Source organism: Dryobates pubescens, chromosome 20, assembly GCF_014839835.1.
Source record: "Dryobates pubescens isolate bDryPub1 chromosome 20, bDryPub1.pri, whole genome shotgun sequence".
In the NCBI taxonomy this organism is placed as follows: Eukaryota; Metazoa; Chordata; class Aves; order Piciformes; family Picidae; genus Dryobates; species Dryobates pubescens.
In genome coordinates this window covers 6,022,788-6,050,686 of record NC_071631.1, presented here as the reverse complement: position 1 = coordinate 6,050,686, position 27,899 = coordinate 6,022,788, and the positions used below count along the sequence as shown (strand labels likewise).

The following is a 27,899-nucleotide window of genomic DNA, read 5'->3' as shown; positions in this document are numbered from 1 at the left end:
GAGGAAGGGCAGGTTAATACCTCTGGGCCAAGGCTTTTGCTGGCCACTCTGCATCCAGCTTCCAGCTCCTCTGCAGCCATGGACAGGATTTTCTCTGCCTTGCTGCTCTCTTTGCTGCTTCTCCTCCAGAGCTATGGAGCTTGTGGGGCACCTCCACAGCAGAGAGGTAAGTGTGGAGCTCAGCAGTGGGATGCACACTCTTGGTCCTCCGCTTTCTTGACACCAAACAGCTTGGGGACTGGGAAGAAGATGGCAGAAGAAGAAATACCCAACAACAGTCAGGGAAGCAAAGGAGCTTTCTGAAATGTTTTCCCAGGGCTGCAGCACCTGGAGGTTGTGTTTGTTTCTGCCTCTTACACTGCATTAGAGAATGGTAGGAGGGCTGGACAGAGGCACAGCTAGGGTGCCATCAGGTCAATGATAGCTTCCAGCATAGCAACAGCCTTGCTGCTTCTTCCCTTCTCAGCTCTTCAGAGGGCTGGTTTTGCCTGGAGCTCAAGGAGGAGCTGGCCAGGCACTTTATGCTCTGGTTAACCTCACTGAGACCTTCCAGGTGTGGGTCAGGCTGCTGAGGATGGACCCTTCTAAGGTTTTACTTCATCCATTCTTGAGCAAAATCCTGTTCTGTTTCCCTTTCCAAGTGGGATGTAGAGCAGCCAGATGGGAGATGAGCTCCCTCCTCTTTGGTCTCTCACTCCTGGTTGGCAATGCAAAGGGAAAGGCTGGAGGATATGGTAGCAGGCAGCATCTCTCCTATGCCAAGGGCAGGATGATGCCAAGGGCTCCATCCAACCTGAGAAACTCACTGCAGGAGAGGTAGCCAAGGCAAATAGTCCTGCTGGGCTTTAAAACTGTTGGAATGATCTTCTGATGATGCATAATGCATCTACCTGGGCAGGCTGACAGCTGTCAAACAGGCGTGACAGCGACTGCAGCGTTCACTCTCCTCACCAAGGAGGCTTTGCTGCTGGACTGAGCAGCTTCTCCTTAGCCATTTGGAAAGGGTTAGAGTTGTCTTTGCTGCAGAACCACTGAGAGCTACCAAAGTCAGGAAGCTGAACAGAGCAGTTGTTCAACCCAGCCCTGCTGTGAGCAGTCACTGCTTCTAAAATAAACACCTTTGAATTCTGAGTTCCCAGGCAGGTCTCCTGATCCTCTAATGGCCGTGGCAGAGACGCCCTCAGAGATACCAAAGCCATGCATGGAGTTCAGCTGCTCCTGAATAACCTCAAGTGTGGACATATTTTTTGTTTGCTTGCTTTTAAACAGAGAAGGATTTCCTTTCTGGGTCAGTTCACCTTGCAAATAAACTCTCCTGAGCCAAGGTCTTTATGCTCAGGGTTCCCCTCCAGAGCCAGGGATCTCTGCAGCACAAAGGCATTGCAGGGGCAGTGCTGTTGGGTTGTGTGCATATTCCCATGGTTTTCTTTGGGATCTCACCAAATCTGACAGCTTAGGACTTCAGTCCCAGGTTTTGAAGTCACATGGTTGTCTCTTCTTTATCTTTTTTTTTTGGGGGGGTGGAATCTTGAAGCAAATCACACCCTGGGCTGCAGCAAGGGAAGCATAGCCAGCAGGGAGAGGGAGGTGATTCTCCCCTTCTCCACTTGTCTGAGACCACACCCGGAGCACTGTGTCCAGTTCTGGAGCCTCTGTTCCAGGAAGGATCTGGAGGTGCTGGAAGGTGTCCAGAGAAGGGCCACGAGGATGAGCAGAGGGCTGGCGCTGCTCTGCCATGAGGACAGACTGAGGAAGTAGGGGCTGTTCAGTCTGGAGAAGAGAAGGCTCTGAGGACACCTTCTTGAGGCCTTCCAGTATCTGAAGGGGGCTCCAAGAAAGCTGGGGAGGGACTTCTGAGGGAGTCAGGGGGGATGGAGCAAAACTAGAAATGGATAGATTGAGATTGGATGTTAGGAAGAAGTTCTTCCCCATGAGGTGGGCACAGGTTGCCCAGAGAGGTGGTGGCAGCCTCATCCCCAGGCTGGATGGGGCTGTGAGCAACCTGCTGTAGTGTGAGGTGTCCCTGGCCATGGCAGGGGGGCTGGAACTGGCTGATCCTTGAGGTCCCTTCCAACCCTGACAATTCTGTGATTCTAAGGTGGCATTCAGATCAAGCAAGCCTGACTGTCACCTCCTGTCCTGCAGACCCTGACGTGTGCACGGTGGCTGTGACCAGGCAGGCTGAAATCCTACAGCTCCCACCTGAGGTCTTTTCTCTTCATTTACTTAGAATATACTTCACACTCATAAAAAAAAAAAAACCCAGAGGTTAAAAATGCTATTCAGGGCAAAAATCACACAGCTTCCAGGCAAAAGAAAAGAAAAGAAGATATACTTCAAAATGTCTATTGGATCCCACTCTTCCTAGGGTAAAATAAAAAGAGTCAAATCACTTTTTTTCCCCCTTGGTTTGTCACTCAATACAGAGATGATTCATTAGCTGCAGTGGCAAAGGGGAAATCTGCTTTAGTTCTGGAGGAACTGATTGCAGGACTTTGAGCTTTTCTCTGTACCTTCATTTCTCACCTGCAAAATGGGCAGAACCAGCTGCTGGTAAAGGGATTTGCAGTTCTGTAGGTGGCTTCCCAACTGAGTTTTTCCTTCCTCTGCAATGAATTATGGTGATAAAACGAACCACCCCTATGGGGAAAGGTTACCACAGAAATGTAGCCATTGGAAGGGGCCTCTGAGGAGGTCCAACCCACTTGCTAAAGCAGGGCACCCACCACAGCAGCTTGCCCAGCGTCACAAAGTCCAAAGGGTCTTGAAAGTCTCTAGAGAAGGAGACTCCACAACCTCTTTGGGCAGCCTGCTCCAGGGCTCCAGCACCCTCACACCAAGGAAGTTTCTCCTGTTAAGATGGAACCCCTTGTCCCTTGCCCTGTCCCTGGGCACCACTGACAAGAGTCTGGCCTCAGCTACTTGTCCCCTACCCTTTAGCTCTTGCTGAGCATTGACCAGATCTTCTCTGGGGCTGCTCTTCTCCAGCCCCAGGGTTCTCAGCCTGTCCTCCTCACAGAGATGCCCTCAGCATTTTGGTAGCTTCTGCTGGACTCTCTCCAGTAGTTCATGAACTGGGGAGCCCAGAACTGGACCCAGGACTCCAGATGTGTCCTCACCACGGCATAGTAGAGGGGGAGGAGAACCTCCCTGGACCTGCTGCCCACACTCTCTCTTTCATATGCCCCAGGACACCATTGGCCTTCCTGGCCACAAGAGCACATTGCTGGCTCATGGGGAACTCATAGTCCCCCAACACTCCCAGGGCCTTCTCCCCAGAGCTGAGTTGTTTTGGTGGAAAGCAGAGCACCTGACAAGGCATCCGGTGCCTGCTTCCCTTCTGCCCATCGTTTAGAGAGCCCTTTCTGGGAGCCAAAAGCAGATTCAACATTAGCATCTCTCAGGAAACCAACCTGATTATATTCTTTATGGATCTATCACAGGGTATTTATTTTCATCTGCCTGAAAGACTGAAAGCTCCATTAGATTTCACACTGAGGACCAGCTATAATATTTATGTCATAATTTGGAACAGATTTGTTGGCCCAAAAGCTCCCATTTAAAAAGAAATCTCCTTTATGATCTAACCTACATCATCCCTCTCCCTGGAAATCAGATATTAACAGAGCCCTTGGTGCCCTTACAGAGACAAGCTAAATGATAGGGGAAAAAATGAGAGAACAGAGCACTCTGGATCTGAGGTGTGTGTGGGGGGGTAGGAAATAGGACAATTCATTTAGGAAGCCATAAAAAAATATCAGCCCTTTTTATGTCTCACCCTGGTTGAAAATGAAGATGGAAACCAGCATGAAAATGGGAAATTAAACCCCAAATCACTCTGCTCTTTGCATTGTTAATGCTTCCTGTTTACAGCATTTGCTTTCTGCAGTGGCTATTCATGTCTCACTATGGGCTGGTAGAGATTAACTATCAATTACATGGGTCTACATCTCTCCATTGTCCTCTCCCCCAGCAGCTCACACAAATAAAGCAGAGCTGCTCTTTGCTGCTGACAGTATTTCACCATTAGTGGCACTGGCTGGCAAACATGAGAGCAGTTGTGTGAGTAAGTTCAGTTGGGTATCTGGATGCAAAACTGATTGCAGCAGGTTGGAAGGGACCCTCAAAAGGCAGCTTGTCCACCCCCTCCTGCAGGCAGCAGGGACACCTCCACCTAGGGCAGGCTGCCCAGGGTCACATCAGTTCTCATCTTGAATGCCTCCAGGGATGGGGCCTCAACCACATCCCTGGGCAGCCTGTTCCAGTATTTCCCCACTCTCACCATGCAGAACTTCCTCCTGATGTCCAACCTGACTCTGCCCTGCTCCAGTTTCAAACCATTGCCTCTCATCCTATCACTACAGGCCCTTCTGAACAGTCCCTCTCCAGTCTTCCTGTAGGTCCCTTGCAGATATTGCAATGCAGCTCTAAGGTTCCCCCTGAGCCTTCTCTTCTCCAGGCTGAACAGCCCCAGCTCTCAGCCTGACCCATAGGGGAGATTCTCCAGCCCTCTGATCATCTTCCAACCACTGAGCTTCCTACCTGCTGCTGGTCGTGCATGACCAAGGCATCATCTCATTAATTAACATCCATGTGGGTTGCTTATCCATATCCAAAGTGAGCTAACTCCTTTTGAGCCTTTGTTGATGCAGAAGTGCATGCACAGGCTTCAGTTCACAGCTTGATGCCTCCTCCATGCTGCCCTAAGTGACTTCAGTTTCGTGTAGACATTAGCAATAGCCTGGGGTGACAAGTGGGGAGCCTGCTGCCCCAAGTGCAGGCTGCTCTCTCAGCAGCTTGCTCCCTCACAAGTACAAGTTGTCATCCCATCACTGTGCTTTTCTTACACATGCTCTCCCAGGAAAGGAAAGAGAACATTTAGAAATGTTAGGTTAAAGTGTTCTCACAGGGCCTCTCTGAGGCAGGCAGAGAAAGGCTTGAAGCTTGCAAGTCCTTTACCCTCAGCTGCTGCTCTTAGAAGACTATTCCACAACCTCCCTGGAACAGGTTGCCCAGGGAGACTGGGGATGCCTCCTCCTTGGAGTGTTCAGGGCCACGTTGGATGAGGCCTTGAGCGACCTGGGATGGTGAAGGTGTCCTTGCCCATGACAGGGTGGCTGTAAGTGGATGATCTTCAAGCTCCCTTCAAATCACAGAAGCACAGAATTACCCAGCTTGGAAAAGACCTTTGAGATCATCAAGACCAACCTATCACCCAACACCATCTAATCAACTAAACCATGGCACCAAACACCCCATCCAGTCTCTTCCTAAACACCTCCAGTGATGGTGACTCCACCACCTCCCTGGGCAGCACAGCCCAATGGCCAATCTCTCTATGAAGAACTTCTTCCTAACATCCAGACTAAACCTCCCCTGGAACATCTTGAGACTGTGTCCTCTAAAGGGTCAGGTCAGGAAAGATTAGAAAAAAAATTCCTAATGGTAGGAGAAATTTCTTCCCAGAAAGGGTCCAGAGTGGCCTTTGGGACTTGAGAGCCCAAAGTTGTTACTGGAGTGGAGCTCTTCCCCAAGCTCCATCCCTTCTACCCTCATAGGTCCAGAAGAGTCCTGTGTCTGGTTCTGGGCTCCTCAATTTCAGAAGGACATTGAGACACTTGAAAGTGTCGACAGAAGGGCACCCCATCCAGTCTCTTCCTAAACACCTCCAGTGATGGTGACTCCACCACCTCCCTGGGCAGCACATCCCAATGGACAATCACTCTGTGAAGAATTCCTTCCTACCATCCAGCCTAAACCTCCCCTGGCACAGCTTGAGACTGTGTCCTCTCATTCCATCCCTGGTTGCCTGGGAGAAGAGACCCACCCCCACCTGGCTGCAAGCCAAACCGTTCTATGATTCTTTCCTTCCTAGGATACTCTTCTCTTCTTTGTCTGTCATTTTTCTCCTCCTTCCCTTCCCTTCCCCAGGCACCCTGTGCAGAACCAAACCCACGGACCTGGTGTTCATCATCGACAGCTCCCGCAGCGTGCGCCCGCAGGAGTTTGAGAAGGTCAAGGTCTTCCTGTCCAAGGTGATCGAGGGGCTGGACGTGGGCCCCAACTCCACCCGGGTGGGTGTCATCAACTATGCCAGTGCTGTCAAGAACGAGTTCTCCCTCAAGACCCACCAAACCAAAGCTGGGCTGCTGCAAGCCGTCCGAAGGATAGAGCCACTCTCCACCGGGACTATGACCGGCCTGGCCATCCAGTTTGCCATCAGCCGAGCCTTCAGCGACTCTGAAGGGGCCAGGGTGAGGTCTCCCAATTTTAACAAGGTAAGAAAATGATCTCTTCCTTGGACACACCTTCTTCCTTGTGACTCATCGTGGAGTGGTTGGAAAGATCAGCCAAGGAGGAATCTCCCTCCCTGGCGGTATTCAGGGTGGGGATCGACGGGGCTCTGGGTGACCTGATCCAGTTGAGGATGGAGATTGGATATCAGGAAGAAGTTCTTCATAGGAGGGTGGTGGAACACTGGAACAGGTTGTCCAGGGAGGTGGTTGAGGCCCCATCCCTGGAGACATTCAAGATGAAGCTTGATGAGGCCCTGGGTAACTTGATCTAGTTGGGGAGGTCCCTGCTGACTGTGGGGAGATCAGACTGGATGAGCTTTGGAGGTCCCTTCCAGGCTGCACTGTTCTATGATTCTATGATTATCCTGCTCAATGCAGGAGGGCTGTACCAGTTGACCTATGGAGGTCCCTTCCAAGCCAGGTGATTCTATGCAAGGTTATTTTCTCAGTGGTTTGGGTGTGTGGGGACATGTGGGGGTTAATTGTGAAACGTGACAAACCTTTGACAGGTGGAAAACTTCCACCTCTCTTTGTTCTTGAGAACAAAGCTCAGCTTGGGGAAGAGCTGACCAAAAGTTGTCAGGGTGAATTAAACCTGCAGCTCTTCCTCTCTGCCTGGAGTGTTTGTCCTTTGGGGCACAGCTGCCTGCTTCCAGGGCTCCTGCAACAGCATGGCACCGTGAGATGAAGCTTTCAGCCAGGCGTGCTGGGTGTAAACTATGCTGATCTTCCCAGAACAAGTGATGAAGGTGCTTCAGAACCCACCACAGCAAAACACAAGGCAACCTTCTGAAGGTCTGCTTTGGCATGGCCCTTTTCATTTGCAGGTATAAAGCAAAGTGCTGTTTCAGGCCCTCCTCTGCTCTTCCAGTGTTGCAGGGGTTGGCTGATGGTGGTGTTCTCCATTTGGGTGTTGTCCTATGTGCACAGACTTGATTTGGCCATCTAGCATTTAAGACTGTGGTATAAAATCAGATGAACCATGTGGTTGCCAAGGGCCTTGCTGTTCCTGACCCATATTCATTGTTAGTCCTAAAAAATGATTCCCCAGAGAGCTCATTCCTGTTGGATTTGACCATGACCAAACCTCAGCCCAGTGACCATCATCAGGAAAACTCTCTCCTGAGCATGCAGAGAATACACATTCTTGCCAAGCTGTGCATTCTTGCCATCAGGACCTCATCATTACTCAAGCTTAGGTGGGACCTGGAGCAAAATAACAGAACAGGTTGCCCAGGGAGGTTGTGGATGTCTCCTCCCTAGAGGTGTTCAAAGCCAGGCTGGATGAGGCCTTGAGCAACCTGGGCTGGTGAGAGGTGTCCCTTCCCATGGCAGGGGGCTTGGAACTGCATGATCTTGAAGGTCCCTTCCAACCCAACCCATTCTCTGAGTCTATGAAGAGCACAGCTGTGGCATGGGAAGCCCAAGACCTAGCTGCAGTGGGCTGTGTTCCACAGGAGTAAGTTTGGTTGGGTGTCAGATTCTTTGAGGCTCACTGAAAGAAATCATTGCCCAACTGCTAGGTGTTTCTGACACACTGTTATTATCAGCAGTGTTTAGCAAAGAGCTTGAAGCTCCTGTAGGTGCAAGACTCATGTAGTAGTAGTTCTCTGAACAACTCCACAGAGATTAAATGTGAATTCAGCCTTCAGCTCACATTTGCTGTGCTATGAAGGTTCAAGCACCTGCCTGTTGCTGCCAAGGTGGGTTTTGCTTTCCCTCCCTTTCCCAGCAGCAGCAGCAAGTCTGCTTAGGGTCACAGGAGGGGCAGCAGCAGAGATCCACACTGCCTGCTCCCACCAGGCTTTGGAAAAGACTCCTGGCTCAGAGAGCTGAGGGCTGCCCACTCCCTCCAGGGATGACTTCACTGAAGAACTGTTTCAGATGTTGCATGGGAAGAGATGTTTCCTCCAGTGAAACTGTCCCAGGGAAGCTGGTGGGAATCACAGGATGACAGAATGTTAGGGCTTGGAATGGACCTCAAATGAATCACCCAGTCCAACACCCCTGCCAGAGCAGGGGCACCCGGGGCAGGTCACACAGGGACACATCCAGGGAGGGGTTTGATGGTTCCAGAGAAGGAGACTCCACAAGCTCTCTGGGCAGCCTGCTCCAAGGCTCCAGCACCTTCACAGTGACAAAGTTTTCCCTTCTGTTCCTTTGGCACCTCCTCTGCTCCAGCTTGCCCCCAGTGCCCCTTGAACTGCCCTTGGACATCCCTGAGCAGAGCCTGGCTCCAGCCCTGCACATCTTGATCCCCAGCAATGAGGGCAGCCCTCAGGCTCCTCTGCTCCAAGCTCCAAGCCCCAGCTCCCTCAGCCTGGCCTTACAGGGAGATGTTCCACAGCCTGCAGCAGCTCTGTGGCTCTGTGCTGGAGTCTCTCAAGAGGTTCCCCGAGGTCCTTCTTGAACCAAAGTGCCCAGAAGGTGACAGGGAAGGCAGCGGGTCTCCAGCAGAGCTCTTCTGCCATCTCAGCCTGGCCAGAACACCCCACAGGGGAAAACCCTGAGCTGAGTGGGAGCTGCAGGTGTCCTGCTAGCAGGCTCATTCCCAGCCACACACAAAGAGGCCATTTCTGCCCAGAAGGAAAACCACAAAAAGTAATGGGAAACGTCTGGTTGTGATGAGTATTGTTTAGCACAAAACCAGACAGCTGAACTGCAACCAATAACAGAATAATTAAGTGGATGATAATATCTGTCTCTGCTTTGCAGACATTTTTATGCTGATTGAAGTGCAAGAAAAAAAATTGTTTAATAAGAAAGAAAATGCCAGCAAAAAAAAATTGCCAACAGCTTGGATGACAGACAGCAGAAAGATTTCAGTTCTTGAGCACTGACAGGGGGAAAGGGGGGGGGAAAGGACAATTTTATTTCCAAGCACTTTCAATATGCCCTTGCAAAAGAAGTTGGTTTCTCATCTCACTCCAGAAATTGTGGGGCCAGAAGCTCCAAGAAGGAAAGAGGTTCACATGCAACAAGTGACAGGGAGAGAGGAAACAGCCTCAAGCTGCAAGGAAGAATAGGATAGGATAGGATAGGATAGGATAGGATAGGATAGGATAGGATAGGATAGGATAGGGTAGAATGGAATGGAATGGAATGGAGTGGACTGGAGTGGAATAGAATAGAATAGAATAGAATAGAATAGAATAGAATAGAATAGAATAGAATTAACCAGGTTGGAAAAGACCTCTGAGATGATCAAGTCCAACCTGTCATCCATCACCATCTAATCAACTAAACCATGGCACCAAACACTCCATCCAGTCTCTTCCTAAACACCTCCAGTGATGGTGACTCCACCACCTCCCTGGGCAGCACAGCCCAATGGCCAATCTCTCTATGAAGAACTTCTTCCTAACATCCAGCCTAAACCTCCCCTGGAGCATCTTGAGACTGTGTCCTCTAAAGGGTCAGGTCAGGAAAGATTAGAAAAAAAAATCCTAATGTTAGGAGAAATTTCTTCCCAGAAAGGGTCCAAGTCCTTTGGGACTTGAGAGCCCAAAGTTGTTACTGGAGTGGAGCTGTTCCCCAAGCTCCATTCCTTCTACCCTCATAGGTCCAGAAGAGTCCTGTGTCCAGTTCCAGGCTCCTCAGTTTCAGAAGGACATTGAGACATGTCCAGAGAAGGGCAACAAGCCTGGGGAGAGGTCAGGAGCACAGCCCTGTGAGGAGAGGCTGAGGGAGCTGGGGTTGTTTAGCCTGGAGAAGAGGAGGCTCAGAGGAGACCTTATTGCTCTCTACAACTCCCTGAAGGGAGGTTGCAGACAGGCAACCAGCAGCAGAACAAGAGGACACAGTCTCAAGCTGTGCCAGGGGAAGTTTAGGCTGGAGGTGAGGAGAAAGTTCTTCACAAAATGAGTAATTGGCCCTTGGGATATGCTGCCCAGGGAGGTGGTGGAGTCACCATCCCTGGAGTTGTTCAAGAAAGGCTTGGATGTGGCACTTGGAGCCATGGTTCAGTTGTCAGGAGGTGTTAGGCATTAGGTAATAGGTTGGACTTGGTGATCTCTGAGGTCTTTTCCAACCTGGCTGATTCTATGATTAAAGATTTACTTGCAGAGAAAAAGAGTCAGGGGCACCAAGGTGGCTGAAGAGGTTCTTCTCTCTCTGACATTTGTCCTGTCAGCAGAGGAGGGTGGCAGAAGAGCAGCAAAGGAAGTCCACACAGCTCCAGGTGTCTGCCACTTTCCACATGAGGAGCTCACTGATGGAAGAGTAATTTTTGCATCTCCATGGCACCAGTAGTCCCACACTGAGCACAACTCTGACACAGCTCCAGCCCCAGCCCCAGAGTCCTCAGGTCCCTGAGCTGGGCAGAAGTCTCCACCCAACAGAGGGGGGAAAGCAAGAAACAGGAAACCTGCATCTATTCCTTGCCCCTGGAATGGTACTTGGGTTATGGCTATGGATCCTAGGGGAGGGCTCTGATATCCAGTCTCATTGCATCTCCCTGGGTTTCTGATTACTCACCTCTCAAATGGAACAAATGATGAGCTCTTTTAGACCCACTTTCCTCCAGGCCAGCAACCCAAGCCATTTTCAGCCCTCAGGCACCTCACTCTATTACTTTATTTTCTCCAGTCTTCACCTAAATCCCCTAGAGCCTATTTTGAGACAAGGTGACCATGTCTAGGTCAGGGCTGGGACACAGCCCTGATTTGTACAACACTGTTATCATTACTCCCAGCATTACTCTCTGGTTTTTCAGCCTAACACAGCCTGACACCTTGCATGCAGCACTGCCCAGTGCTGCAGATTGAAGAGACATTTTCACTGAGCTGTCTGTGGAAATGCTGGATCCTTAGCTAACAAATCCCTTCCACACCATTTAAGTCACCTCTTTGCCCGTGCTCTGGTTTCTTGCTCGTGTCTGCTCTGCAGCTGGGCTGCCAGACAACTCGCTCAACGTTGCTCCTGCAGTCCTCGTGGCTTCCTGTCATAGCAGCACACATAAGAGCTGCTGTGTCCTTCTAGTCCACCTAACAACCCCTCAGCTTGGAAAAGAGATGCAGTTGATTGATGCAGTAACATGGCTGAAGCAGCAATGTGTCCTATGGACAGCGGTAGAAAGAAATCCCTGAATCAGGGTGGTTTGGGTTGGAAGGGACCTTTAAGGGTTGGCAAGTCCAATCAACCTGCAGCCAGCAGGGAGCTCTTCAATAGATCAGGCTGCTCAGAGCCCCAGACAACCTGACCTGGAATGGTTTCAGGGATGGGGCATCTTCCACCCCCCTGAGCAACCTGGGACAGGATCTCACCACCCTCAGTGTCTTCCTTCCATCTACTCCAAATCTCTCTTAGTTAGTCTGAAGTTTCTTTGCCTTCCTGAATTGTTATTTCCTGGACATCCAGAAAAGCAGAACCTTACTGGTCCTCTTCATTCTTTATCTTAGGCATTGAAAAAGAAGAAAAGAAAAATCACTGCAGGCTTTTCCTTCTTTCCTTCCACTTTGGAGCTGGTCAAAGAGGCAGACTCACAGACAGGTTAAGGTTGGAAGGGAGCTTTGGAGGTCATTTTGCACAGGGAGGTTGTGGATGTGCCCTCTCTGGAGGTGTTCGGGGCCAGGCTGGAGCAACCTGGGATGGTGTGAGGTGTCCCTGCCCATGGCAGGGGGGTTGGAACTGGATGATCTTTGAGGTCCCTTCCAACCCAACCCAGTCCATGGTTCTGTGGTTGCTCAGGACCATGTCCATACAGCTTTTTAATATCTCCAAGGTGGGAGATGCTAAAACCATTTTTATTCCTTGGTTCCCTGATCATTTTTTACTCTCTTTTTTTGGCCTTGAAATCCAACAAACCTTTCCCTTCTGTGTCCCTCCAGCTGCTCAGGGTGGCCTCTTCACCTGCCTGGGAGGATGAATAGGTCACACAGCAACTTAAGAGAGATGAAGCTTCCACAAATACTGGACAAAGTCCTTGCTCCTTCACACAAGAGAAGTCCAGCAAGCCCTTGTGCCATGCTTGGCAGTGATGTGGGACACTGCTCAAAACATCACAAGATCATTTGGTCTTGCTGAGCTCTCTGCTGCAAAAGCCACCCCAGGACAGGGGAAAATCACTGTTTGTAGCTGTAGGAGCTGAGAGCAGAGTCTGTTTACACCTTTATCAAAACCTACAGGGGTGCCCAATTACTTTTATCTTTCTTTGGGAGGAACAACAAATAGACTGTCAAGTTGCTGAGAAAATCAAGGGCTGATTCAGCTTCCAGCCCAATTCCCCTTTCAGTGCTGTTACAACACTCGTGTCACACGCTGCATAATGAGACACCACTGCCTCATTAGCTGCTGGGTTGCCTTACACATGGCAGCCCTGGAATCCAAGCACCTAGGGATGCCCATGAATCCTCTGGTGTCTCAGTTAACCAAGAATAACTTGTGCCATGAGAACATGGGGGGATTTGAATGTGAGAGGAGCGACACAAAGAAGGATGCAGAAAGGAATTCACAGGGAACATGAAAGGTGATAGTGGTGGTGGTGGTGGTTAAAAGTGAGTCAAAGTTTTGACTGATCTGGACAGGCTGAGAGCTGGGTGCAGGCAAACCTCATGAAGCTCAATAAGGACAAGTGCACAGTCCTGCATCCTGGGAGGAATAACAGCAGGCACCAGAGCAGGTTAGGGGCTGCCCTGCTGGAAAGCAGCTCCACAGAGAAAGACCTTGGAGTGCTGGTGGGCAGCAAGTTCTGCATGGGACAGCAATGTGCCCTTGTGGTGCATCAAGAAAAGTGTGGCCCGCAGGTCTATGGAGGCTCTTCTCCTCCTCTGCTCTGCCCTGGTGAGGCCACACCTGCAATACTGTGTCCAGGTTTGGGGCTCCCCAGCTCAAGAGAGACAGAGACCTGCTGGAGAGAGTCCCATGGAGAGGCAGGAGGATGATTAGGGGACTTGAGCATCTCCCCTAAGAGAGACAGAGAGCCCTGGGGCTGTTTAGTCTGGAGAAGAGAAGTGAGAGGGATCTGATCAATGTGTATAAATATCTGAGGGGTGGGTGTCGAGTGGAGAGGGCCAAGGGGGGTTGAACTCAATGATCTCTTGCGGTCCCTTCCAACCTCTAATGTACTGTGATACTGTGACCTTGAGAAACAGAAAGTTTCTGAGTTCTCTAGACTCTGTTCAGCTGTTTGAGAGCAGCAGCAATCCTCAGCCCTTCTTCATTCTCTCCACATGGCTACCTGCCGAGCCCAGCACAAGCCCTCCACAGCAGAGCCCTGCCAGCCTCTCCAGGAGGCAGAGGCTGCTCCTTTCCCCAGACCTGTCTCTTGCTCTTTACCAAACGAGGCACACACCAGGGCTCTCAGCTTTTTAAATGAGACAAGGTCACAGCACAGAGATCCTGGACTGCAAAATATCTGGAGGTAGGTTTAAATAAATACATTAAATTAAAGAAAGAAAGAAAGAACAAGGACTTCTTTTCACTCAGGCTGGCAGGAAGGAGAAATGTCTAGAGGGAGAATCCTGGGGCGGGGGGAAATAGGATTTAGTGATTATCAAGATAACTTCATATGCTAGCAGGATCACTTTGTACTTGTTCTTTTTCTGTGAGCTCCTGTTCCTGCTCATGGTCACAGAGAGGTTTCTGTGCTGGGTCTGACTCACTGCTATGTTCATTTCGTCCATGGGTTCCCTGATTCACTCCTGACGTCTGATCCAGACTCCTTGTCCCCAGGAGTTTTGTTCTCTCCAGCAGCAGGTCAGCAGCAGCGCGACTTTTGAGTGCTCTGGAGTAAGATTTTCACACAGCTCTCTTATGAAGATCTTTCCTGTCAGATCCAGATGTGGATGCTGCTACCAAACACCTCCCTGGTCGTGTTCATAGATTCCTGTCTGGGGCTCAGGCCCGTGTGAAGGTGCCACCGCTATGTGAAGAACAAAAGGAGTTGAGGAAAGGTGGAGAATCACTTCTCTGAGACAGAGAAATGCCAGGAGAACACTCAGCACCTCCATCTTGTGCCAAGCACTGCAAGAGCTGCAGGCTGCTGCTGACAGAAGCCTGCTCACGGGGTGGTGTTGCTCACAGAAGCTACTTGATCATACATCTTGTTTCCTGACAGCTTGGCTTTTGAGAAGCCTTAATTGTCAGCCCCCATCTGAGAGCTCCTGGCTGTGTGCAGAGCTGAGCCAAGGGCTCTCTCTCCTGGCAGAAAGCTTCATTGCATGGCTGGCTCTGCTCGCTGCCTGAGCTCTGCTCCCTGCCTCAGCTCTGCTCCAGCAGCACCAACCCAGAGCGCTCCTTTTGGGCCAGCTTCCACCGTCCTTTTTGTTCCCCTTTACAGCACACACTGCCAGCAGCCACAGGTGATACTTTTCCTTATCTTGGACACAAGCAGAAGAGAAATATTTTGATTTTTATTGTATTTTTAGCTTTTTCAGCAGCCAGGTTCAGATGGGTGATGGTGATGTGCTGGAAGGTGTCCAGAGAAGGGCCATGAGGATGAGCAGAGGGCTGGAGCTGCTCTGCTGTGAGGACAGACTGAGGGAGTTGGGGTTGTTCAGTCTGGAGAAGAGAAGGCTCCAAGGGGACCTTCTTGTGGCCTTCCAGGATCTGAAGGGGGCTACTGGAAAGCTGGGGAGGGACTTCTGAGGGTGTCAGGGAGTGATAGGACTGGGGGGGGGGGGGTGAATGAAAAAAATGTAGAAATGGCTGTTAGGAAGAATTTGTTCCCCATGAGGGTGGTGAGACACTGGTGCAGGTTGCCCAGGGAGGTGGTGAAAGCCTCATCCCTGGAGGTGTTTGCAGCCAGGCTGGCTGTGGCTGTGAGCAACCTGCTGCAGTGTGAGGTGTCCCTGGCCATGGCAGGGGGTTTGGAACTGGCTGAGCCTTGAGGTCCCTTCCAACCCTGACAATTCTGTGATTCTGCCTTTTTTGGTTTGGTGTTTCTTTTCCTTTCTGTATCACTGAGGGTGTCTGAGTGCATTGTGGAGGTTTCTTGGCAGTATGACAAAATGGCAGGGGTTGGAAGGGACCTCTGGATGTCATCAAGGCCAACCCCCCTGCCAAGGCAGGTCCACATAGAGGAGGTCACACAGGAACACATCTAGGAAGGTTTTGAATATCTCCAGAGATGGAAACTCCACCACCTCCCTGGGCAGCCTGCTCCAGGACTGTGTCACCCTTAAATTAATGAAGTTCCTCCTCATGTTTCAATTGAACTTCTTATGTTCAAGTTTGTGCTCCTTACCCCTTGTCCTGTCCCTGGGTACCACTGAAAGACGCCTGGTCCCATCCTCCTGACACCTACCCTTCAAGTATTGAGCAGCATTGATGAGATGCTCCTCAGTCTTCTTTTCTCTCAGTCTTTCCTCATCAGAAGTGTTCCAGGCCCCTCAGAATCTTCTTCTTTTTTTTCCTGCTCAGCTACTCCTTCTGATTCTATTTCTCCACACTGCATTACCCCCCAGGCAGCTGCTCTGGAGCTGACACTGGTGTCACAATAGAAGAGTTGTAAGGAAAAGTGGCAGGAGCAGACAAATTGGTAAAGAACAAAGATTTGAGATTTGTGCCAATGTCACTTACCTGAAGGAAAGTAAAAAGGGAAATGGACAAAGTAGCAACAGGAGCAGGACCCATGGAGGCTTTCCACTGGTTTAAGGCACCTTCTAATCCAAGATGAAATCCAGTTCCCACTTAAGCCAGCTCTCATTTTAAGGCTGATGTCAGAAGGAAGAGGATTGAATCTCTGCTACTTTTGGTGGAACAGGGGCTCAGCAATCATGGCAGACACTGACAGAGTGTGACCTCAGGCAGACCTCATCCCTTCTCCTTGCTTCAGCTTCTCCAGCTGTAAAATGGGGAAAGGTTTCCATCTCCTGATGTTTCCCAAGACTCTTCAAAGTCCTATACTGAGTTAGAGCTGTCCTGAGTGTCAGCTGGGGGTTCATGAAGGTAGTTAAGAGTTTGGTTTGAGCATCAGCTTGCATATGAAGAATGTAACCCTTACATTGGTTCCCTCAAAGACAAGGTGCACCACTTGTGTCTTAATTAAATCAATCTAGTCCCTGGCAGTTTAACTTTTCCAGCTCAGCAAGAAACAAACACTGACAGGCAGCTGAATAGGAGCCAGCTTGTGCCCAGGTGGCCACCAGCACCCTGGCTTGAGTCAGCCACAATGTGGCCAGCAGGACCAGGGCAGAGATTTCCCTCCCTGTACTTGGCACTTGTGAGGCCACACCTTGACTACTGAGTTCAATTTTGGGCCACTCAGTCCAAGAAGAATATTGAGGAGCTGAAGCTGGTCCAGAGAAAGGCAACAAAGATGGGGAAGGGTCTGGAGAACAGGGCTAATGAGAAGTAGCTGAGGGACCTGGGGTTGTGCAGCCTGGAGAAAAAGAGGCTGAGGGGAGACCTTCTGGCTCTCTACAGCTCCCTGCAAGGAGCTTGGAGCCAGGTGGGGATTGGTCTCTTCTTACCAGTAACAAGTAACAAAATAAACGGAAATGGCCTCAAGTTGCCCCAGGGGAAGTTTAGGTTGGCCATTAGAAGAAACTTCTTCACTGCAAGGGTTCTCAAAGCCTGGCACAGGCTGCCCAGGGAGGAGATTGAATCCCCATCCCTGGAGGTGTTTCACAGAGGCAGAGCTGTGGTGCTGAGGGCCATGGCATAGCCCCAGCCTTGGCAGCGTTAGAGGATGGTTGGGCTGGATGAGCTGAAAGGTCTTTTCCAGCCAAAGTGATTCCGTGATAAACCCCCCACAAAAGAACGGCTCAGGCGGCAGAAGGGGAGGGAATGAAACCACCTTCACTCCCCCGGCAGCGGTGATGCCCTGGGCCGCTGCAGCTCACCCCTTGCCTCTGCTCTGCCGCCTGCAGGTGGCGATCGTCGTGACCGACGGACGTCCGCAGGACGGAGTGCAGGACGTGTCGGCGAGGGCCAGGGCCGCTGGCATCGAGATCTTCGCCATTGGGGTGGGCAGGGTGGACATGCACACGCTGAGGCAGATAGCCAGCCAGCCCCTGGATGACCATGTGGACTATGTGGAGAGCTACAGCGTCATAGAGAAGCTGACCCACAAGTTTCAAGAGGCTTTCTGCGGTAAGTCCTGGCCACCACGCCTGGCTTCCTAGCCACGGGCGGCAAGTGGCTGCCAGCAAGCTTCTCACCTGGAGGCTGCAGGTGTGATCATCCTTCATCCATCTGCTCCCTTGTGCCAAGTGTCTTCACTGTCAAGAATTTCTTCCTAATCTCCAGTCTAAATCTGCTCTCCCCAAGCTTCAATCCATTCCCTCTCACTCTGTCACTCCAAGCTCTTGTCAGAATCCCTCCCCAGCTCTTCTAGAGCTCCCTTCAGGTACTGGAAGGTTGTTCTAAGGTCTCCCTGAAGCCTTCTCCTCTCCAGGCTGAACAGCCCCAACTCTCCCAGCCTGTCTCCACAGGGGAGGTTCTCCAGCCCTCTGACCATCTTGATGGCCTGCTCTGGACCCACTCCAACAGTTCCAGGTCCTTCTTATGCTGTGGGCACCAGTACTGGATGCAGTGCTGCAGGTGGAGTCTCACCAGAGCAGAGCAGGCAGAGGGCAGAACTCCCCCCCCCCCCCCCAGCCTGCCTGTCCTACTGCCATGTCCCCTCCTACACGAAGGACTGAATGAAGTGAGAAAGCTTTATTGCTTTCCTCCACCAGACTGCAGGAGGTGGCCTATAAATACCCACTTCATGTGTCAGCAGGAGGGGCTTGGGGGTTTCACACCCCCATCCCATGCAAGCACAGACGTGTGGCAACACCTCTGAGAAGCTGTGAGCAAGCAGGGTGCCTGCAGCAGGGCACTGCAAACACACACACACACAGGGACCTGTGAAACTCCCCGAGACCAATTTCTCCAGGAGGTGTAAAATTTCCTGATTCAGCTCTCAGGTTGGAAATGATGGGAGGTGAGCAGCTTTTTGTCAGGGCAACTGTCCTCCTCTGTAGGAAGAAGGCAAATGTTGAATATAAAGTGAGTCATTGATTGTAATCAGGTGTCACCACGCTCAAAGCTCATGGGAGAAGGGAACAAATACTTCAGGGAGGCATAGAGGCAAAATTGGAGAAGCCATGAATATTTGTGGGTGTTTGTATTGGCTGCCCTGGAGTCAGGAGGCAGCCAAAGATGGAGAGGCCTGACAGTGTTTTGGAAGTTCTGGCATGGGTGTCATTCAAAAAGATAAGGAGGAAGGTGGGGGAAATCCTTTCCTGTGCCTTGCCTTTCAAGTTCACAACATGCAGATGACAAAGCCCTCCCCATGGCAGAGCTGCATGCAAAGGAAACACTGTGCTAAGGATTGTGAGCAGAGGACAGCACCACACCAACTGCCAAGTGAGCTGCTGCTGCTCTCTGCAAGCAGCTGCACAAAACCCTCCTTGGAGCTGTAGCCAGACACCACCTGCTCTGGCTCAGCTTGCTTTGTGGCTACTGACAGCAGTGGGACCTCTGCAGCACTGGCCAAGCTGTTCCCCATCATGCTCTAACACACACACATGGGAAGAAAGAGAGACCCTTGGCCATCCAGCCACTAGTTAGACTCATGAGAGCTCTGCAGGCTTTGGAGAGCTCAACCTGAGAGCCCATCTGCATGGTTAGTGATACCCAAGGGCTACAGGCACGCTGGAAAGATCTACCAGTGCTGGCAAAACACACAGACACATCAACTGGGGAGAGGCCTTGGGCAGCCTGGGCAACAGGGAGGTGTCCCTGCCCATGGCAGGGGGTTGGAACTGGATGATCTTGAAGGTCCCTTCCCACCCAACCCATTCTGTGAATCTGTGAAGTTCAAAGTATACAGAGCAGAGCACAAATGACTTGAAATCATGCACAGAAACTTCTCAACTCCAGTGCCTGAAGGAGGCTACAGGGAGTCTGCAGGGGGACTGTTTGCAAGGGCTTGTAGCACTAGGACAAGGGGCAAGGGTTTGAAATTAGAGCAGAGGAGATTTAGATTGCATGTTAGGAACAAGTTCTGCACCATGAGGGTGGTGGAACTCTAAAACAGGTTACCCAGGGAGGTAGTTGAGGCTCCATCCTTGGAGATATTCAAGGTTAGGCTTGCTGGGACTCTGAGCAGCCTGATCTAGCTGGGAAAGTCCCTGCTGACTGCAGAGGGGTTGGACTGGCTGTGCATTGTGTGATTTTATTCTCTGATTCTACCTTTGAAAGACTTTGCCTCACCTCCCATTGCTGTGCTAGAACTCAGTGCTCACTTCTCTGCACAGCTTTCCCTGGTATTTGTAAGTGGATTTGCTTCAGTTACTTCTGTTCACTGCTGAGTTTCTTCTCCACCATCATTGCTGTGGCTGTGATAGTGCTGTCAGTCACTGAATGCTGCTGGCTTGGGTGGCTGCAACTCAGCTTCTGTTTGCTCAGCAGCCCACAGGTCAGATCCAGGTTCAGATCAGCAGGCAGAAATGTTTGTAGAGAGCCAGTCTGAAAGCTGCAAGTGCCAGGGTACCTCTGAAGTGAATTCCAAGCCTGTTTGCACATGAATGCCATCCAGGGAAGACAACTCCACGTGGAGCTGAGCTTAATAATCATAATTGGGGATTAGGAGCCACACATCATCCACAGATCTCCATAGCTGGAAAAAAAAGGGCATTGGCCAGCCCAGATGGTGTGTTGGAAAGTAAATCTCATGCAGTGGCTTTGAAGAGTGAAGTATATTGTGATGCTCAACAGACAGAAGGGTTTTGCCCTCAGTATGGAGAATACTTCTAGTCCTGGCTGTGCCATGGAGTCAGGAGATGTGAACATTTCTCCTTGTGCCTCAGTCACAATCCAAGAGTAAGGACCAAGAGTGAAGCCTGGATGAGACACTTAGTGCCGTGGTTTTGTTGATTAGATGGTGTTGGTTGAACTTGATGAGCTTGAAGATCTTCTCCAACCTGGTTAATTCTGTGACTCTGTGGCCTCTGCTGCTTTGTCTTACTGCAGGGTGGATTTAGCTGTCACTGAGTGCCTGTGACAAATGTCATGCTTTGTGCAGGGGCTGAGCAGGGGCTGGGTTGGGGAGCTGTGCCACGGTCTCTGATTTTCATCTGCACCTTCCTTTGCAGTGGTTTCAGACCTGTGTGCCACTGGAGACCACGACTGTGAGCAGATCTGCATCAGCAGCCCAGGAGCCTACAAGTGTGGGTGCAAGGAGGGCTTCACGCTGAACAGCGATGGGAAGACCTGCAGTGGTATGTCAGGGTCTGCATCTGCAGTGGTGTGGTGGGGATAGGACTGAGACAGGGTAGACAGAACCAGGAGTCATGGGGAAAACATCAGTGTGAACTGTGGCTGAGTTTTGATGGATTAAACCTTTTGCATTGGGCATAAAATGGGCAATGCTTTCCCACCTAATTAGCTGGGGGCTTAAGTGGATGTCCTCTGCTGCCCTCTTCTCACCTTTTGCTTCAGCCTGCAGTGGTGGCTTAGGATCCGCCCTGGATCTCGTGTTCCTGATCGATGGCTCCAAGAGCGTGAGGCCTGAGAACTTCGAGCTGGTGAAGAAATTCATCAACCAAATTGTGGACTCGCTGGAGGTGTCAGAGAAGCAAGCCCAAGTTGGCCTGGTGCAGTACTCCAGCTCTGTCAGACAGGAGTTCCCACTGGGGCAGTTCAAGAACAAGAAGGACATCAAAGCAGCAGTCAAGAAAATGTCCTACATGGAGAAAGGGACAATGACAGGCCAGGCTCTGAAGTACCTCGTTGACAGCTCCTTTTCTGTCGTCAATGGAGCTAGGCCTGGGGTCCCCAAGGTGGGAATAGTCTTCACTGATGGGCGCTCACAAGATTACATCACTGATGCTGCTAAGAAAGCCAAAGATCTAGGTAGGTCTCCTGAATTCCCCCTTGGAGAAGATACAGCATCTACTGTCAGCCTAGGTGTGACTCTTTCCCTGGAGATGTCTCTTAGGAACAGGTTGCTCTAGAGAGGCTTTGTGGAGATTTGGCTGGAGCACAAGCCTTACGAGGAGAGGCTGAGGGAGCTGGGGTTGCTTAGCCTGGAGAAGAGGAGGCTCAGAGGAGACTCTCTCATGGGGAACAACTTCTTCCTAACATCCAATCTGAATCTACCTATTTCTAGTTTTATTCCATCCCCCCTAGCCCTATCATTACCTGACACTCTCAAAAGTCCCTCCCTGGCTTGGGTGGAGGCAGCCCGTGTGACTGCTCAGAAATTGCTGAATCCTTCATTCCTAACTTCCCTCTCCACCACTAGATGGGACTAAGGGCTAGCACATAACAATAAAGGTCAGGAAGCAGCTCATCAGAGGCTGATCTTCACAGAGTGAGCTGCCACTTCTGTGTGGATGCTCAGCTCTTCTAAAACAAAAGGTCTTTATAAACTGCAGCTATAGGATTTATTCCTCTGTGAGGATTAAAACTTTCTGCCTTGTTCCTTTCTCCTCTTTTGTCCCTCCACAGAGATCTCCAACACCTACTCCTAAGTAGTTTCAGAAGGATAAGTAATAAGATGCTTGTAAGTCGACTCCAGAAATGTTCCTGGAGTTGAACTTTGGAAACAACAAATATTGGATCATAGAATTGTTTTAGTTGGAGGGGAAATTTAGACTGGAGATTAGGAAGAAATTCTTGACAGTGAGGGTGGGGAGACACTGGCACAGGTTGCCCAGGGGAGGCTGTGGATGTCCCCTCCCTGGAGGTGGTCCAGGCCAGGCTGGATGAGGCCATGAGCAACCTGGGCTGGTGGGAAGTGTCTGGCACTGGATGATCTTTAAGGTCCCTTCCAACCCAGCCCATTCTATGAGCCTATGAATCATCAACTCCAGCTGTCAACCCAGCCCCACCACAGCCACTAAACCATGCCCCAAGGTGCCATGTCCACAGGTTTTGTGAACAGCTCCAGGGATGGGGACTCCACCGCTTCCCTGAGCAACCTGTTCCAGAGGTGGAAAGACAAGGCAGAAAGGGAAGAAGGAGAAAGCATTACCAGTGTGTAGCCATGGACAAGCCCTGACAGACACTGGGAAGCAGGAGTTAACTGGTGCCCCCATTCCAGCCAACAGGAAAATGTCAGTTCAGCTCAACAGGAGCAGGCTGAAGCCAGAGGTGGGCAATCAATCTCTTGGCAGTGAAGCACAGTACCTGGTCACGTCCTTAGCTCACAGCATGGCCTTGCTCTTGACAGATTGTGTGAGTTGCAGTTTCAGAAAGAGATTCAGCTACAGTTTTGCTGAACCACAGGTCTCCATGGCACTGGGGCTCTGTCACCACATGGGCTGATGAATGCTGGCTCCAGGCTGCTGTGAAGCTTCCACCATTTGCTTTTGCTGGTTCTTGCTCTCCTCTTAGTGGGCTGCATGCTCCTGTCAGGGGATCATGATGATCTGCCCTTTCTTGTGTACCTAAACCACTCTTGTGCTGGTAGTGGTCACAGTCTGGATAATTCTAGTAAGTCTTCACCAGCAAAAATATTTTTGCCCCCTGTTTGAGCTAGCTGAAAGAAGTCTATAACAGTAGAGGGTCTGGGGATTCATTTCCCTGTGAACACAGAATCATAGAATGGTTTGAGTTGGAATGGACCTTAAAGATCATCCACTTCCAACTCCCCTGTCAAGGGTAGGGATGCTTCCTGCTAGACCAGGTTGCTGATGGATCCCTGGATGGGATCCATTCCACTTTCTTAGCCAGTCTGGGCTTAGGAGCTTGGTTTTTGCAGACTGGACCCAGACCCACAAAATCCTTGCAGAGACACCTTCCACTAGCCCAGGTTGCTCTAAGCCTCATCTAACCAGGTTGGCGTTCAACACTTCCAGGCTTGAAGTCATAGAATCATAGAATTGTCAGGGGTGGAAGGGACCTCAAGGATCAGCCAGTTCCAACCCCCCAGCCATGGCCAGGGACACCTCACACTACAGCAGGCTGCTCACAGCCACATCCAGCCTGGCCTTAAACACCTGCAGGGATGAGGCTTCCACCACCTCCCTGCATCTCCTCAACTTCTCTGTGCAGCCTGTTCCAACATCTGCAGAGTTGGGGGGAGATGGGGAGGGTCCAGAAGATGAGGAAGGATGGGCAAATTGTTGGGGGGTTGGTATCAGGGCAGCAAAATGCTTCGTGGCTGTCCAGCTGACAGACTCCTGTTGCTCACAGGCTTTAAGATGTTTGCTGTGGGAGTTGGCAACGCAGTTGAGGATGAGCTGAGGGAAATTGCTTCAGAACCAGTAGCTGAGCACTACTTCTACACAGCTGACTTCAGAACCATCAGCAAGATCGGGAAGAAGCTGCAAATGAAAATCTGCATTGGTGAGAGTGGGGACTGGGCAGGGGTGGGGGGAGGAGTTGGTCACTGCATCTGAAAGCTGGAAGCTGAAGGACAAAAATATCCCTTCAGATGGATGTCACAAAAAGCTTTCTGTTCTCAGTGGATTGGGCTGGCAGAGCACATGGAAGGAGTATGAGACATCAACATTTTGGGTGGTTACCTGATCTGCCCCCTCAGCCATCTCCCCCTCTCGTAAACGGCCTTCTCCTTCCCTTTTTCCTCCGCCTTTCTCCCCTTCTCTACCTTCCTCTTCCAACGTTATTGTATCAGGCCTAGTCAAAAGTGCCATAAGGAAAGAAGAGATGCTCCAGAAAGGAGCTAAGGGTTGATTCATTTGGCTTAATTTGACGACCATCCCAAAACTGTAGAGCTGACTTGAAGCTCACTAACCACTGGCTGCCTGCACAGCCAAAAAGGCAGCAGAGAGGAGGCACATTTCAAGTGGAAATGAGCATCTGGTATCTTCTGCAGGACTTGTAGGTGTCTCAATTTGTGCAACAGGAAAGCTGAATTGCTCATGTGTTGGTAGCCTAGTGAAGGAAAGGCCTCAGTGGGAGGCAGGCATGACAAGAAGAGGTAAAGAATAAGCCAAAATGTAAAGAATATTGATCTGTAAATAACCTGAGTCTGAAAGTGATTGCAAATAGAACTACCACAGTCAATTCAGATTTTTGTTTGGGAGGAATCATATCCCTCCTGTGAAATATTGGCCCATCTGCTTGATCAGGCTGATCACAGTGAATCCCAAACTCTCAGGCTTCATTTAAGGCACTGAATACCTTGCAGCGCTTCTGAGCGCTTCACTGCCAGGCTCATCAGGAACCTGGCACTCTCTTGGCAAGTCCAGGTGCTCAGGCTCCTTCATCCTGCCAGGCAAATATTACTTTCCAGCTCCCAGTAAGAGCACACAGCTCTGATGGGACTCATTTAGTTCCCAAGAGAGCTCTGCCAAGCTCAGTTCTACTTCCCATGAGGGTGTAGACCAGCTCTTGAGTGTCCCACAGCCCCACAGGATGCTCTCATGGCATGTGGAGATGCTCCAAAGCATCAGCTGGATGAACTAACACACACTGGCAAATGTTAATCTCCTTCTTCCCTTCCTTTGCAATTTCTGACATTGTTATTTATGCCAAACCCAAGTGGCAGCTGGTTTTTCTCCTTGAGTCTAAATTCATAGACTCACAGAATGGTTTGGGTTGGAAAGGACCTTCAAAACATCTTCTATTTCCAACCCCCCTGCCATAGCCAGGAACACCTTCTACCAGCCCAGGTTGCTCAAGGCCTCATCCAGCCTGGTCTTGAACACCTCCATCAAGGGGACATCCACAACCTCCCTGGGCAACCTGTTCCATTATTCATATTAGAAGTACTTGGGAAGTTAGAGACCTTGCCTCAGGCAAATCAGATTCAGTTCCTTGCATGATCTCCTGGGTCATGCTGGGTTAAGTGCCCTTGTTCTCCAGCTTGCTAAAGATGGGACCTCCCTATCTTCCTGAGGAAAACTCAGAGGGACAACACCATCCAGGGTCCCATGTCTGCAGAGCTGAGTAGCCAGGAGTGGGGGACAGAGCCTCTCTCTGCCATGGATACCTTAAAATGCAGGAGATGATGGGAACAGGGTGATGGGAGCTGGATGAAACCCACCCCCCACACCCCCCACCATATTGTGCTTAAATATCTCTCAAGAATGCACACACAACTAAAGCAAAAACCCAAAGCAAGAAAACACAAAGCAAGTCAAAAACACATCTTGCAACAATTATCTTGCTTGCAAAATGATCAATTTGGGGTTAATAGCTTAATATCTGAGTTGACCAAAAACAAATTGGAAAGGAATTATTTGTATTTGATTTCCAGTGCCAGCTTGTATTGATCAACAGATGGCTAAAAATCATCTCATTAGATCCAGCTTTAGCTTACTCATGACTGGTCTAATCCCCTTGTGGTTTTGTGCAAGTGATGTCCTCTCCCTTAAAGCCTTTGCTCCTTTGACTTGCCTGGCAGCTGAGCTGACTCAGTGGGGTCTCGTGAACATCTCCTTTCTTTTCCCAGCCTTCTCAGTGCCCTTTCTTTGCTCCTGCTCCACTTTCAGTTAATGTTTCTGGAGGAGCAAATGTAAATGGTTGACAGAGATCAGCAAACTGACTGATGCTCAACACTGGGCCTGCTCAGGAAATGGAACACTGAAGCCAAGGCCAAAGGGAGTCTTGACTCTCAGGTGGCAAACAGTGCCTCCAGTTTTTATTTAGAATAGAACAGAACGGAACGGAACGGAACAGAATAGAATAGAATAGAATAGAATAGAATAGAATAGAATAGAATAGAATAGAATAGAATAGAATAGAATAGAATAGAATAGAATAGAATAAGCCAGGTTGAAAAAGAACTCAGAGATCACCAAGTCCAACCTATCACCCAACACCATCTAATCAACTAAACCATGGCACCAAGCACCCCATCCAGTCTCCTCTTAAACACCTCCAGTGATGGTGACTCCACCACCTCTCTGAGCAGCCCATTCCAATGGCCAATCTCTCTCTCTTTGAAGAACTTCTTCCTAACACCCAGCCTAAACCTCCCCTGGTGCATCTTGAGACTGTGTACTCTTGTTCTGTTGGTGGTCGCCTGGGAGAAGAACCCAACCCCCTCCTGGCTACAACCTCCCTTCAGGGAGTTGGAGAGAGCAAGAAGGGCTCCCCTGAGCCTCCTCTTCTCCAGGCTAAGCAACCCCAGCTCCCTCAGCCTCTCCTCACAGGGCTGTGCTCCAGACCCCTCCCCAGCTTTGTTGCCCTTCTCTGGACACCTTCCAGCAACTCAACATCTTTCCTAAACTGAGGGCCCCAGAACTGGACACAGGACTCCAGGTGTTTTGCACAAGAGTGTGGCCCCCATGGGGGTGCTGTGTTTGAGCTCTGTGTTTGGTCAAGTGACAATTTTCTGGGTGCAAATTTTAAGCAGCAGTGGTGGAGCTCAGCAGGTTTTGTGGAGAGTGGAAAGCCAGGAAAGCCTTTTTGTGTGCACAGCCTGTGCAAGAAGGAAATGCGAGCTCCTCCAGTCATCCGAGGTTAGAGCCAGAAGTGATCAGTCAGCTAATTAGAAGCAGTGATATTTTTATTTCCTTCCTGTTTCTGATCAAGGAAATCAGAATTGCTTCGTTTCACTTGTCTCATTAGTTTTGATTTAATCCCCTTTCTTTTTGGTGCCACTTAACTCAGCTTCTTGATATCCTAATCCACAGAGGAAGATCCCTGCGAATGCAAATCTATCGTGAAGTTCCAGACGAAAGTGGAAGACCTCATAAATGCCTTGCAGAGGAAATATATCCTTTGGAAGCTGGGTTTGCTCAGAACCCCATGCCTTGGGTTGTGCTCTCTAAGGGGATCAGTGGGGAAAGTCTGCTGGTGGGTGAAAGAGGCAGCCCGTGAAGAAGGAGCTGAAAGAGAAACAAGGAAAGGAAAACACTTCTGAATGAGATTCAGAGTTCTGGTGGGGAGAGGAATCAGGGAAACCTGGGGTGGCTCACCCAGGGCTAGGGAGATTTCATTAACTAGCTGGAGTCTGGGTTGGAAAAGCCCTTTAAGAACATTCAGTCCAACCATTCCCTAACTCTGCCTGCTGCTAAACCATGGCCCTCAGCACCAAAACTCTGATGATTCCAGCAGGAGCTAGGTGGAACCAGGATCTTCTGCGGTGTGAAGAAAGAGAGGACCTGGTAGTTAAAAGCAGTGCCCTAATTTCTTCACACACCGCAGGGCCTTGCTATGCCCTGCAGCATGTTTGCGCAGCGTTTGTGTTCCCCTTCAAGTCAAATTGAGTGAAATCCGTGACTTCCATTAGGCAAAAGCTCCGAGCACATCAGCAGTTCTCACCCAGTGGGTTGCTGCTCCCAAGCACATCGGGAGAAGCAATTAGTGAAACGAGCAGAAAATTGCAACACACCACAATGCTCCGGGAAGAGCTCTTCAGGCAGCGCAGAGCGCTCCGGCTCAGGGAGGGCTGTCAGGCACTCAGAGCAGGCTCCAGTCGTGCCCACATCTTTGCCCCTGCCCTTTCCCAGCACAGGTAGAGGTGCGCAGCAGCCTGTGCTCAATGCCGGAGCGTTTGCTCCCTTCAGCAGAAGTGCATCAACCTGAACGGTTCTGCCAACGCCAGGGCAGAGGATGACAGCGCTCTGCTGCTCCCAGCAAGGTAGCTCCGTTCTGCGAGGCAGGGGAGGGCCTGAGCAGTGAATCACTGACTCGTTGCCATTTATTGTTCTGCACAAATGCTCTCTCATTGATTAATTCTTTTCCCTCCTTAACTCTTGCTCACTGGACGCCGTAGCGAAGAGGATCGAAGCCCTGGAGAACAAGATCATCTAA

The 27,899-nt window shown here is 50.4% G+C and overlaps 1 protein-coding gene across 1 annotated transcript; it reads left to right on the top strand.

Annotated features, from left to right (window-relative positions):
• Nucleotides 1-63: 63 nt before the first annotated feature.
• Nucleotides 64-27,899, top strand: MATN1 (matrilin 1). Its single transcript, XM_054170901.1, has 8 exons — nt 64-166; nt 5,932-6,278; nt 17,108-17,330; nt 20,321-20,446; nt 20,667-21,080; nt 23,367-23,519; nt 26,777-26,875; nt 27,862-27,899. The coding sequence occupies exons 1-8, from the start codon at nt 79-81 to the stop codon at nt 27,897-27,899; spliced, it is 1,488 nt and encodes a 495-aa protein (XP_054026876.1). The 5' UTR covers nt 64-78.

Bases quoted from the DNA above. Each gene is read 5' to 3' on its own strand.
- MATN1 (XM_054170901.1), top strand. From the start codon at position 79: ATGGACAGGATTTTCTCTGCCTTGCTGCTCTCTTTGCTGCTTCTCCTC. The intron at 21,081-23,366 runs GTAGGTCTCCTG...TGTTGCTCACAG, and splicing joins TAAGAAAGCCAAAGATCTAG to GCTTTAAGATGTTTGCTGTG. The intron at 26,876-27,861 runs GTTTGCTCAGAA...TGGACGCCGTAG, and splicing joins ATATATCCTTTGGAAGCTGG to CGAAGAGGATCGAAGCCCTG.